We start from the raw sequence: 13,397 nt of genomic DNA on the forward strand, positions 1-13,397 counted from the left end.
GAAAGGACCATTATGATCATCTAGTCTGACCTCCTACACAACGCAGGCCACAGAATCTCACCCATCCACTCCTGTAACAAACCCCTGACCTATGTCTGAGCTACTGAAGTCCTCAACTCATGGTTTAAAGACTTCAAGGTGCAGAGAATCCTCCAGCAAGTGACCTGTGCCCCATGCTGCAGAGGAAGGTGAAAAACCCCCAAGGCCTCTGCCAATCTCCCTTGGAGGAAAATTCCTTCCCGACCCCAAATATGGTGATCATCTAAACCCTGAGCATGTGGGCAAGACTCACCAACCAGATACCCAGGAAAGAATTCTCTGTAGTAACTCAGATCCCACCCTATCTAGCATCCCATCACAGGCCATTGGGCATATTTACCGCTAATAGTCAAAGATCAATTAATTGCCAAAATTAGGCTATCCCATCATACCATCCCCTCAATAAACTTAGTCTTGAAGCCAGATAGGTCTTTTGCCTCCACTGCTCCCCTTGGAAGGCTATTCCAGAACTTCACTCCTCTGATGGTTAGAAACCTTCGTCTAATTTCAAGTCTAAACTTTCTGATGGCCAGTTTATATCCATTTGTTCTTGTACATTTGTTCTTGTACCACAAGGTACTGAGCACCTTATGAGTGTGACTCCCCCCTCCATCATACCATCATTTGGAGTAACATACCCTGTTTGCAGTGTTGCTTTGCGAAGCCTTTGAATTGCTGTGAAAGGTGTGGGGAAACTTATTACTCTTGCCTCTGTCACTGTGCAGCCATGCAGGGACTGCACAAAATTATTGTTACACATTTATATTGTGGTAGCACCTAGAGGGCCTCCACCAGGTGAAGGACCCCATTGTGCTAAGCTCTACACAAACATTAGTAAAGACAGTCCCTACCCCCAAAAGTTTATCTGGCTTTATGTTTGGGTCACACTATGGGCTTGGTTTTAAACAGGCAAAAGCAGGGAGTTTCAAAATTAAAGGTGACATTTATTATTTAACTATACCCCCACCTTACATATGATGGGCACTACTGGAATCTCATCAGGTTGATTTTTTTTTTCCCCATGATGAATATTGTATATTCATTTTACTGAACATGGGTCTTAGCTACCCGGATTTTCCAAGATGAGGAGAAATTTAGTCGGTTTTATACTTCACGCAAAATGTTAACTCTGTTGTGAAATCAATGTTAATTTAGTTTCAATCCAGGCTCAGAAATTTCAACAGAAATCAGTTACTTTGACATTTTATTCAAAAAGGGCTCCAAAAAAGGCCTCCTTTTCATGGCACAAAATGGAAAGCACAATGGAGTCTCACATGGGTTCAGTACCAAGGCACTAAGGATAAAGCCCAAAATTTTGTTCTCGGTTCTGTTAAGAGGGATGTCACTGAGGTCAATGGGAGTCTTATACAAGCATCTGGGGGTAGAATTTGACCTAGAGTGCCATCTTCACTTCTGAATTTCCTCACTTTTTCAGGTTTAAGACAGATTCTTTAATGCCTTTGAACACAGATTTGTGTGTCTTATTGTAAAGACTGAGCAGTACTAGAAAACACATTCATTACTGCTTGTCATAGAGATGGTGATGAATTCAAGTCACATACAATTAAGCTGTAATTCTACACAATGACAGACTAAACAGGCAAGTCTAGACAAAAAAAGGCTGCTAAAAATACAATTCCTAGAGAATATTTCCTAGACAATTTTATAATCTTTCCATTGAAAAATAGTGTATAATCCTCTATCATTTACAAAAAAGAAGTAAGATTTGCTTGGTTTTAATTCATGTAAACCTATCAAAAAATAATGTCCCAAGTTAAGCCATTTAACAGAACTTCCTGAAAATCTGAAATGCATGGTCATGTTTTTGCTAAAATAAAGGCAAAGAAGTTTTTAGCTGAAATCTTAAATTAGACATTTACAAATTAAATTTTAGGTGTAATGTACAGTTCCACCCTCAGGGTCAAATCCTGCTAGTCATACTCAAGTACTCTCAAAGCAACAAAAGGGAAACTTGTGTGACTAAACAGCTGAATTTGGTTCATGATCAATGAAATTTAAACCAAATTGTAAGATATGTACTTTGGATCTGATCCTGCTTCCATGAAAGTCAATGATGGCAAGACCAGGACCTAGATGTTCAAAAATTTTTGGACTTTTCCCCTTGGCCTGTGAAACAGCAGAACAGATTAAAAAAAAATATGGTGTTCTAAATCTGACCAAATGTGCATAGACTTTGCCACCAGTCTGTTTATTAGAGACAAATGGTGTAACGAATGCTGCTCATAATTACAGAAAAAGCTTCAGTGTGTTATCCAAGATGACAGGGTGAATACTGCAAGAGTAATCTGAATCTCTTTGTTACAATTTGTGATACTGACTCTAGGAATCTGCTGTAGCAGCATTTCATAGCCATCCCAACCATGCTCATGACCAGTAATTTTAATGTTATTTAGTCAATATTATGCTGCATTAGTTGTTACGCTTACATCCACAAATATTTCACCAGTGAAAACAACCTAAATTCCTTTGAGAAGACTGTATAGTATTCATTAAAATCTAATGTTGATTGTACACGTGCCTAAACTCAAGATTTGTTTAAAAAAAAAAAAAAAAGTTAGAAAAAACTTACCAATCATCAGATTCCCATGAAATGACAGAAGTCAATTCTGTATGATTCACAACAAACTATAAAATTAATTTTTATTGGTACAAATCCTCAACTGAAAAGCAGGCTTTCAGAGAAGTCAGAAGAGAAGATTTAGGTCTCATGCCTCCCATAAGAGTCCACAGTCCCCATGAAAGTGAAAGAAAAGTGTTCCCTCAACCATTCAAAGCAGGGGAGTGGAAAATTCTATCTGAGCAACTCAAACAACACTATACAAGCCATGTTCACAGAACAGGAATTATACCAATTCTGAAGGGCTTTATCATACTGCAAAATTAGCAGTTTAGGTGCAGTCATAGTTCAAAATAGGGGAAAAGAAAAAGCTGACTTGTAGGGGGAGAAGAAATTAACTTGACTGAACAATGAATCCCAGAGTAAGCCAGATAACATGCACTCCCCTGCATGTCCATATGTAGTCCTCCCTTTCTGTATAACAAGAGGGTGGCCAGGGGCCATTTCTGTAGCAGTGCCCCTCCATCATACCCAAAGGCCACAGAAGGCCCTCCAAAACAGTCTGAGGTGCTGTGTGACGAGGGGGATGGATTTGAGATTAAAAGGGGCAGGGCCCTCTCCCCGTCCCCAACCAACTATGGGGAATCAGCTGAAAGTTATATTAATCTTTAAATTACAAATATTCCATTCTGTGGAACTGGTGCTGATGCACAGGTCTTCTACTGGATTCCCCTGAGGTTTACGTAGATCTCAGGGGATCTGTGGTTTCTGGTGGCTGAAAACCCTTTTCATTAACTGAGGGATGGGGTGTAACCTTGTTTAAAGTAAGTTTAAAGACAGTAATTTGCTGAACAGAGCCTGCTCTGATGCAAAGAAATACCTGAACTTCATGAGAAAGCAGAAGCTTCTTACTCGTTCATTCTCAAAATGTACCTTAAGCAAGGAAATGGATGGGGCAGAGAATTGTTACAGGGCCATGGAGTTTTTCCCCTCTCAGTTATCTGTTCAATTCCAGCCCAAGTAAGTAGTGACCAAAAGTTACTACCTTTTGATAGCTCTTTGGTGACCTGTTCAGCATGAGTTGATAGGCTAACTCCAGTTCCTTATGAACAGATTTCCATGTCACAAAACCTCCACCTTTTGTTATAGACTTACTCTCAGAGAGAATCACGAGTGAATGATTTTAGAGAACGAACCACCCCTCCTGTCTCTCCAGAGGTAGTCCATCCAAGTCACGATCAAGGCACATTGCTGGGATTGTGCTGTGCCTATTCTGATAAAAGACCTCCAGTCTCCAGGGCTGTTAATCGGTCACTTTACCTTAAGGAAAACAACCACTCATTCAAATAATGAATATTGCCTGAAACTCAGCAGCACCCAAATATCAATATATAATGAAGTTGAACATAGCGTTGAACATGCAACATACCTAAAGCATAGGTTTTAGTTTGCGTACCTTAAAAAGTACTACCAAATATATTGCATCAGATATCTGAATATTTTGACAAAAGAGTATTATGTCTGAAGCTTCTTCTTCTTTTTTTTTTTTTAAATAGAGAAAATCATCCTGTGTCAGAGACTAAAAACTAAGCTAAGTCATACAGTACGGTTTTTTGTTGTTGTTTTGTTTTGTTTTTTAAAAAAAGCTATGCCAAACATTGGTCAAAACTAAAAAGAAGTCTTACCTCGAACTTCAGGAGAGAACCGAGCTGAATGGCGAGACACAAAAAGTTTCAGTTCTTGGTCTAAGTTGCATTCAATCAGATTTGTGTCCCATGATCGGATTCCTAAAAGTCAAAAAACAATATATATTCATATTTGATATGTGTGATTTGAAAGTTTTCAGCTGAATATTTTGGATTCTCATTCATCAGAGCTAAATATTTCTCCATTCCAAAGCCTGCCTGTGTCCCATCCTTCCTCTCTCTGATATCCATTTGACAGCTGTTTTGTTCATTTGCACTCACTATAGCTCAATCTTGCATGATACTGAACATTCTCAGACACGACTGAAGACAGTGGTCAGTGAGAAATGAGGAAAAGGCAGTTCATCGGTGCTAAAAAACAGTGGCTCCTGCAATCTGAGAATTGCTGGTTGATTCTGCAGCATTATGACATATATATTGATAGTATATGCCCCCAAACTGACTTGCAACATAATACATTGTTTTTACTGATCATTAGCTACTGAATTGCATAAAACTAAATTATGCAGGGGAATATTTTAGCCACGTTACAAGATCATTGTGTTTGCTCCCATGAAAGAAAAAAAATGACACCTTACATATATTATAGTCCCAGTACTTTAAGTATTAAATTTGCAGATCTCTTAATGACGAGCTGTTATGCTAGCAATGAGCCATCTCATTTAAAGTGAAAATATAAATTGTTACTTTATTCCCTTTGTTCAAGAAGTGTCAAAATCCTGTCTCTCTCAAATATAAAATATACTACTTGATCTCCTCTCTTAAATTAAGCTTGGAAACGGTCCTACTACTTTGCTATCCAGTTTCTTTTCTCAGTTAAAGAGGAAGATTCTTGACCCATGTAAGGCACTGAAACTTATGTTTTCATAATAAATATTTTTAAAAGTTTATAGTTGCGAGTGGGGGAATAAAGTTACCAGTTTCAATATCACAGGAATGAGAAAACCAAATATGAAATGGTCTGCAATGTTTTATATTTTTCTACAACTCAAAAATTCTTCATTTTTTTAAAAGTGTGCAGGCAGTTCTCCAATAAGGTACAGGCACTCGCACCACTTTGAAAATAAATTTAAATGTTTATCCTCTTCTGCAGGGGTGCAGTGATTAGACCAGCACAAACTAGCCAAGCTGGATGGCAAGTGGATGGGCAGAGGGAAAGGAGCAGAGCCTATAATGGTATCAGCCGCTTCCCATTCCCATAAGCTGAATTGTCTCTCTGTTTTTTCCCTTCTTTTCTGTACATGTCCTGTCATGCAACTGTGGAGTTGGGGAACTGCAGTATTTGGGGAGGGAGGACCCAGTTGGAGGAGACAGAATAAGGGTTGGGGCAGCTGCTCAATATGGTACCATCCCCTGGAAATTCCAACATGACTATGCTCAAACTAGCAGCCCTGTTTCCCCACTTTCTTTTAACTCTGGGGGGGAGAACCCTAGTCCTAGCTTGACTCCTGTGGGAGGCACACTGTGCATGGTAGGGATGAAAAGAAAGAGAAGTCACAGAGAGAGTTCAGCACTCTGCATGGTTGGCCTGAGATCAATAGGTTTGATGACTGGACTCCCAATACAAAATGTTTGAGGATCTGCATTTCAAGGCCCTTGCCCCCTGCCCACTCCAGAGGCCTTTGCTATAGAGAGAAAGCCATCTAATACTTTCTGCATCTTCAAATCTGTTGAAATACAGGTTTATTCCTCCCATTTCCAAATGATTTTGCAGGGGAGGAGATGATTTAACTATCAGTTTGCTGTTTTGATCCAATAGCTACTTTGTGCCACCAATGACATCATAGGAATGCTCATTCTGCAGCAAGTCCAGAAGGCACAGAGAGAAGCTACTTTTGATGATTTTTCATAAGGGTCTTTATGACAGCTTTTCAACCAGCCTATCAATGTGCCTGATATTGGGGTATGTCACTTTATTAATTAACTGCAATTTTTAAACACTATATAAGTTTTAGAAATACACAATTTTCCATACATTTCATAACAGTTTATGAAAATAATTCCCTAACTAAATTACTTAGTTGAACTATGGAGGGACTCACTCGCTACTTGAATTGTAACATATTTGTATGTAGGCACTGGAGGTCACCCTCTGCTAGGAGTCTTCCTATCTTCGTTTTCTAGAAACCTCTTAGTCATGCAGTTTTTTGGTGAATGAATTTGGGAATTAAATACACCACACTAACAGTGTTCATATTTAATTATTTCCATGTGTCAAATACTTCAAATCAAGAATAATCTTAAAGATATCATACCCAGCAGTCAACCATCATCCAGATAAGTAGCACATCAGAGAAATGCTGTTTGTAAATGTGCACTGACCATAAATCTTGAAGCTAAACAATGGTGATTAAACAAGTCCTAAACTCAGGCAACCTCCAGACAACAGCTCATTGACCTATGATAGCAAACCCTGAGTGATAAGCAATGGTGTTGTTTAGGGATAGACTACAAGCATTTGGTAGACCTATTAAGCAACACAGACATGGATTCAGTGATGCTGCAGGTACATAGTGTCTGTCCTGCCATCATTCGGTGCATTGACATCCTTTTGATGCAAATGTGTAGAGTGTAGATTTATGCCTGGATTGAGAGTCTACAATACAATACTGGAACAGAGCCAGATCACTCAGCCTGTCAATATGCAAAACACAAGAATCAAGAAAATGCTGGAAGCTTAAAATGAAATGTAATTATTTTCTTTATCTTAAAGAGCATTTTCTATACTTGAAGGTCCATGATTCAGCATTTCTGATATAAACACCATATTTCAAATAGTAAAAGTGATAACGTCAGGTTTAAGTGAGATGGAGATTAAATCTATAAACCAAGGACAATTTAAAGATAAATATTACATGTATAACAATATACAGTCAGTGAAAATACAATGGACCTGGGATCATTACTTCTTTCTGGGGTATTAGGAATACAGATGCCGCTAGCCCCTGGACTAATTATACAGCAGAATGGGCACACCCACAAGCCTTAGTCTGTGTGCTAGACCAGTGGATAGATACTGAAGCCATTTTTTGACACATCAGAAGGCAACCCTAGACCACTAGAAGACTGCCATTTCAAAGTAGTTATATAGAAAGAGATACTTCAGAATTTAAAAATACAGTTGGCAAACTCAAAACAAGACACCCTCTCTTCATGAAATTTAAAGCAACTGAATCTGCAATCATTCAGGCTGTGTAAGACCAACCCACTGATGTAAATTATCAGATAATATCTTCTCTGATTCTGTTTTTCTTCAGTACTGTACAAGAATCCACAATCTTCAGTGATGATGCTCAAAAGACATACCAGAGAAGACAGCAAAGAAGAGTTAACAGGGATGCTGAACTCTTGAAGGCCTTGTTGAGAATGGATGGTTTTGGAATGGACTATTTTTTCCAGATAGTAGTGAGCTTTCCTCTGAAAAGAGGAGATTCATCAAGCCCATATTTATTCCACAAATACATAGCTACAGACTCCCCCAGTGTGTTAATCCAGAACAAAGCAGATGAACATAAAATCAGTGATATCTCCAGCAGCTGAATTCCTAATCAGATCTGCCACCTGCAGGAGAGAGGTGACTTCTAATCCAAAATTTTGAGTAGACAGCCCACAGGGTTGCTTATAAATATTTAAAATATGCTATGCTTTGTGAGTTTAGGTGGCAGCAATGGAAACCGTACAGCAGGAATTACACAGCAGAAGCTTCAAGAGCCTGAAGAGGATTTCTTCAGAAGAAGGATGACATCAGATGTCTTGAGGGCAGAAGACACATCCGTTTGCTCTATTAATTATTAATAATTTGATTTAAAAATGCAGCCAACTCAGCTTTAACTTAATCAAAACTTGGGTAAAATTAGGAAAATACACTGACCAAGTGGCTCTAAATTACAGAGCAGAGCAACAACAGTTTTCACTGGAAGACAATGGCAGCTATAAAGATAAAAAAGGTAATTTTAAAAGGTGGTTAGCTGTGACTAGCTAATCCTTAATCAGAAAGGAGTAAAAAATAAATTTGGGAAAAAAATAATGAAGTAAGACAGATGGTGGGTGGGTGGTGAAGCTACAATAGGAAGAGACAATTAAAGTCCTATTGAGACTGCTGAACCACACCTATAAGCCAGGAATGGTAACCAATTCACTGTTTAAAAGGTCTCCCTCTGACAATGGACATTTTCTGAAATCTCTACCCTCACAGCCCAAAAAAGAAAACACATTTGTTACAAAAACATCAGTAATGTAGCTTAATAAACTATGACATCTAGTAATGGTTTTACTTGTACTACATATCAATATTGTGCCATCATAGCATTTTCCAATTCATTGAAATCTATTATTTAGAAACAATAGCAAGGACTGATTGAAAAATCATGATTTTCTTACTTATATTTTGATGGAGTTGTGACTTTTAAAAAAAATATAGCAAATATTCTGAATAATAGCAGCTGTAGCTGGATAATGTAAGGATTGTGAGAGTGAATGTTTAGATATTTAAATTTTTAATCACTTAAATCTTTGTTGTTTTTCTTCTATAAAAATCTATTCCTATAAAATTCTCTAAAGCAAACAAAAACTCTTATTGCTGAAAGTTAGAAACAATAGAAGCAGCTGCGTTCCTGCTCAGGGGTTCCTCGCTATTCAGAACTACGACTCCCCAAATCTCTTAGATTTTATTTTGCAGTGACGAAATGCAGTTTGTTTTTTAAAATAATTGTTTAAAATGTATTTTTTCTTGGCTATGTGAACGCCCTTTGTCCGCTCTGGGCTGCCATAGGGACCGCAGTGCGGACTGCACCACGCCCACGAGCCGGTATCTCTGGGCAGACAGACTCCAGCAGCACCAAGAGGGGAACAGAGAAAGCGAGGGAGGCATTGCTGCTGCAGAAGACCGGAACGACCTCTGCAGAAAAACCCACTAGCACAGCGGAGTAACAATGGCGGGGGGGACACAGAGAAGCAATAGTGGGGGGGACGGCTCGAGATCAGTTGCAGTGGAGGGAGAGGTCTGTTGTCTCACCCGTTCACCTTCTCCTGCCTTGTGTCTTAGGCTGTGTGGGTGCAGCAAAAGCCAACTGCAGATCTTTGTGCGGGGGAAGCCAGCGCGATCTAGAAGGAGCCTCCTCCTTAATTTCTGCTGCTGCTTTATGGACTAAATAGCCACGTATGTCTCATGATACTGCACCTAAACTACTCGATTAACATTGGCTTGAACACAAAGAGATTCCTGCAGTCTCTGACCCCCCTTCTTTATGTCTGGACATTCTCGATGGAGAAGGGACACGGTCGGGGGGCGGGGGGGGGGTTGTAAAGAAAAGGGGCAGAAAATAAGCCCCCTCTCCAGCAGGCAGAGATTTCCGTTTGGCTTTCCCCAGTTTTCCTTGTGAAATGGAAAAATGGGCAATGATGTCACGCAAGGTGGGGCGCTCCTCGAGCGAAGAGGAAAATTCTCCCCCCCATGCGCCAAACGGAACCACCAAAACCGCTTCAGGGAACCACAGCTGCCTCCCTCCGCCGGTGCCAACCCCGGCCACCCTCCCGACCCCTCCAAGGCGCGTCAGCCAGCCGAGGAGGTTGAAGCCTGGCTGGGCTGGGCTGGGCTAGCCCCGTTGCCAACTGTTAGCGCTGCAGCTGGGAGCGGAGGATTTTCCCCCCTCCGAGCAAAGGGAGTGGTTGCATCAGATTCTTTTCTCCTTGTGGTTTAGTGAAGGCAACATCTTGACTCCTGGCGCCGGACGCTGCGAGCTGCAGCCCCGCTCGTGGCAGACGGTGAGGAGCCAAGGGCGGGCGCCGAACCAGGGGCATTTATGGCCGATAAAAAGGGAGGGGGGGGAGGGTCTCCAAAGAGGAGACAACAGCAAGGACTTCTGCGCAACCTGTGGTTGTCCCCGTGCCTCCCACCCGCAGCAGAAGGGCTGTTCTCGGGGCGGGCCGGGCACCTTACCTCGCTCTATGTTGCCGATGGCTCGCCTCAGGTGCTCCTCGGTCACGAGCTCGCCGATGACCACCAGCAGGTAGAATTTGCTGTCGAGGAAGCGGTGCGAGAGGCTGGGCGTGGGGGACGCGGGGTTGGGGATGCTACAAGACGGGTCCGGCTCCGCTTCGACCACCACGGTCGCCATCCTGCCAGCCCCTCTCCTCCTCTTGCTGCTGCTCGGGGCGGGGGGCAGGGAGGGAAAGGATTATCTCCAGCGGTGCCTCCCTCCTCGGCGCGGAGCTGCCGAGTGGTGCCGGGCTGCGGGCAGCAGGAGAGTGAGGGCGGGCGGGGAGGCGGCGGCGCTTTTATACCGAGACGGTGCAGGGCTGGGACCCGGGGAGGAGGAGGGGACCCAGCACATCCCGGCGCGTTGCTGCTGCCGCCGTTCCAGCATCCACAGCTGATGTCATCTGCAGCAAATCATCCCCGGCGCTGCCTCCGGAAGCAGAAGGGACGAGGTGTGCAAACAATGCCCAAGGCTGAGCAAGGTGTGGGGGGGCCTGGGGCCCAGCAAACTGCCCTGCCTTTGCAGCGCAACCCCTCCCCCTCCCCCCCAGCCTCAGCACACAGACCCCCAGCGAGAGGGCAGCCGAGGAGCAAAGTTCAGGCCAAAGCTGACCCCCCTCCCCAGTCCTCAGCTGGGGTAGCACAGGGCTTTTCCTCTCCAAAACTGCATGAGAGCAGTACCTTCACGGGGCACCCTCCTTTGCCCCTGCCTGTCACAACTCCATAGGGACCCTAGCCACAAAATGCGCACCCACATCCATGTGTGAACTTTCGCTTTCGCCTATTTTAAATAGAGCCAGTCACGAAGTGCAGAGCCACAGGTCACCTTCTGGAACAACGGTACTTACCCCGAGGATTTCGGTTTAGGTCCGATCTCCATTCACAAAGATAATGTCCCTTATAATAAAAGTATGTACAGCAATAATCTACAGTAGTAATTGTCCAGACTCCTGCATTGCACCATAATACTGCTGCAGAACTTGGGGAAGTTACTGTAGAATACTGTAATGTGTTTTTACAAGGGGGAATTCAGACGTTCCCTTTAAGTCTTTTTATTTTAAAACCAGTTACCATAATCAAACATTCTGAAACTAAGGCCTTTGTTAACATAGGCAGTGCTCTGTAGATACAGGATTCACTCCTGGGGAGTGGTCCTTCCATGATGCTTTGGATAGACTACAAAAAACTCAGTCCCTGCATAAACAATTTGAGCCAGAGCTCCACCAGTGACTTATGAAAGAACACACCCAGAATTACAATAGTAAATTTGGAAGGGATCTAAATTCTTATGCTCCAGTGCATAAAGATAAACTGCCCACAGGATAAGCTTCTTCTCAACTGGGTAGAGGTTATCCCATTACTACTTCATGCAGGGTTTAATGCAATTTCCTCTGAAACAGTTGGCACTGGCTACTGTCAAACACAGGAATCTCAGCTGAAGGGACCATTGTTCTCATGAAGTATGACAACTCCTATGTTCCCAAAACGTGTATTTTTATTTTTACAACACTCCGTAGTCACTATAACAAACAAGTATTTCAGATGTTATAAATAATAGTAATAATGTATTGGTATTAGAGTAGGGCCTAGAGGCCCCAACCAAGATCAGGACTCCATTATGCTAGGTGCTGTATAAACACAGAGACAGTCTTTATCCGGATGAGTTTACAGTCCAAGTAAGCAAGACAGAGGAAGGGTGGGAGAGAAAACAGAGGCACAGAGAAGTGAAGTGTCTTGCCCAAGGTCACAGAGCAGATCAGTGACAAAACCAAGAATAAATTCCATGTCTCCTGCCTATTCACTATGAAATAGTTATAACAAGACAAGCAATATGGTCCATATAGCCATGTGTTTCTAACATGAATAAACCTTCTCCAGATAAACACAGAGAGCATGCCAAATTCTGGCTAATGTGAGGAAACTGACCTCTAACAGTGCATCTATACTAACATTTCTGAGCCATTTTCCTGCATCTGTATAGTTTCCCTGGTGCTACTAGCCATGTAAATTGTGTTGTAGACTGGGCACAAGCATTTTGACAGCCATGTCATGTAAACCCAGAAGACTCAATGGAAAAAACTGTACAAAACAGTTGAAAGCAATTTTCCTAAAACAGACAGTCTTAATGGACACAAATATGCTGGAAAAGTGTCACTAATATGAACCATATTCTACCAGTTGTGACTATAGTTTTTTCCTGCTGAGAGTAGAGTTTTTCATGGCATGGTTGCACTGGTCTGTGTTGATACATGTGGGCACACAAATACACATGGATGATGCTAGCTTCCCCATAGCCAAGCCCTGTTATACTCATGCCCACATATACACTATTTCAGTTACAAACATGCTGAGAGGTCTCTAAAATTTTGTGGAGGATCCTGCACAGAGGCAGGCAACTTCCAACATTCTCTCCCACTGCTACATACAGGTTTTCTGGTATGCATACTACATGTGTATTACCTGCAAGAATTTAGCCCATAAGGTGAGGAGAGGGTGCATCTAAAAAGGTATTTTACTTAATGTTTACAAAACAGAGTGATAGTGATTCCCAAATATAAGGGTAAAAGATTTTTCACACATCACGGTCATAACAGGTTAAGTACATGAAATGCATTTCATAGCATTAATCACACAAGGTGCATTACCTGGGTGACTTAGTGCCTTCTGTTTAAAAAAAAAAAACTCTGACCACAACAGAAACAAACAACTGTGGGAAAATTATCTGTTGAGATTGTAAGCAATAAGGTTTACTTAAAGAAAACAAAGTAAACCAAAAAACCCCATAAATATATGTATATGATACAAGTATACCTAAGGTAGCCTGCTGAGGCATATGCTTCCGTAGTCTTGTGTTTTATATGATGTTGCCACAGACTATATAAATATAACATATTACAGAAAATGAACTATGACAATTTGTGATATTGTGGTAGGAGCTGGTAGGTATATTAAAAACCCTAAGGGCCAGATGCTACCATTTGGAAGAAAAAAAAAAAAAAAACACCAGTTTTGTCTCTATCTGATCTCTGAGGGCTGAGTCTGGCTCATAGATGTTTTGCCTTCCTTCGATACTCACAAGCACATACAACTGGCAGAT

At 41.8% G+C, this 13,397-nt stretch overlaps 1 protein-coding gene across 1 annotated transcript in view; it reads right to left on the reverse strand.

The window, feature by feature from the left end:
* MAP1B (microtubule associated protein 1B) overlaps nt 1–10,439 on the reverse strand; it is a 93,508-nt gene extending 83,069 nt beyond the window's left edge. Inside the window, exons 1-2 of the mRNA XM_077816317.1 lie at nt 10,262–10,439; nt 4,303–4,404 (exon numbers count right to left, since the gene is read on the reverse strand). Of these exons, the coding sequence (XP_077672443.1) occupies nt 4,303–4,404; nt 10,262–10,439 (280 nt within the window). The remainder of the gene's footprint in view (nt 1–4,302; nt 4,405–10,261) is intronic.
* Between the last annotated feature and the right edge of the window lie 2,958 nt (nt 10,440–13,397).

Source organism: Eretmochelys imbricata, chromosome 5, assembly GCF_965152235.1.
Source record: "Eretmochelys imbricata isolate rEreImb1 chromosome 5, rEreImb1.hap1, whole genome shotgun sequence".
NCBI classification, from domain to species: Eukaryota; Metazoa; Chordata; order Testudines; family Cheloniidae; genus Eretmochelys; species Eretmochelys imbricata.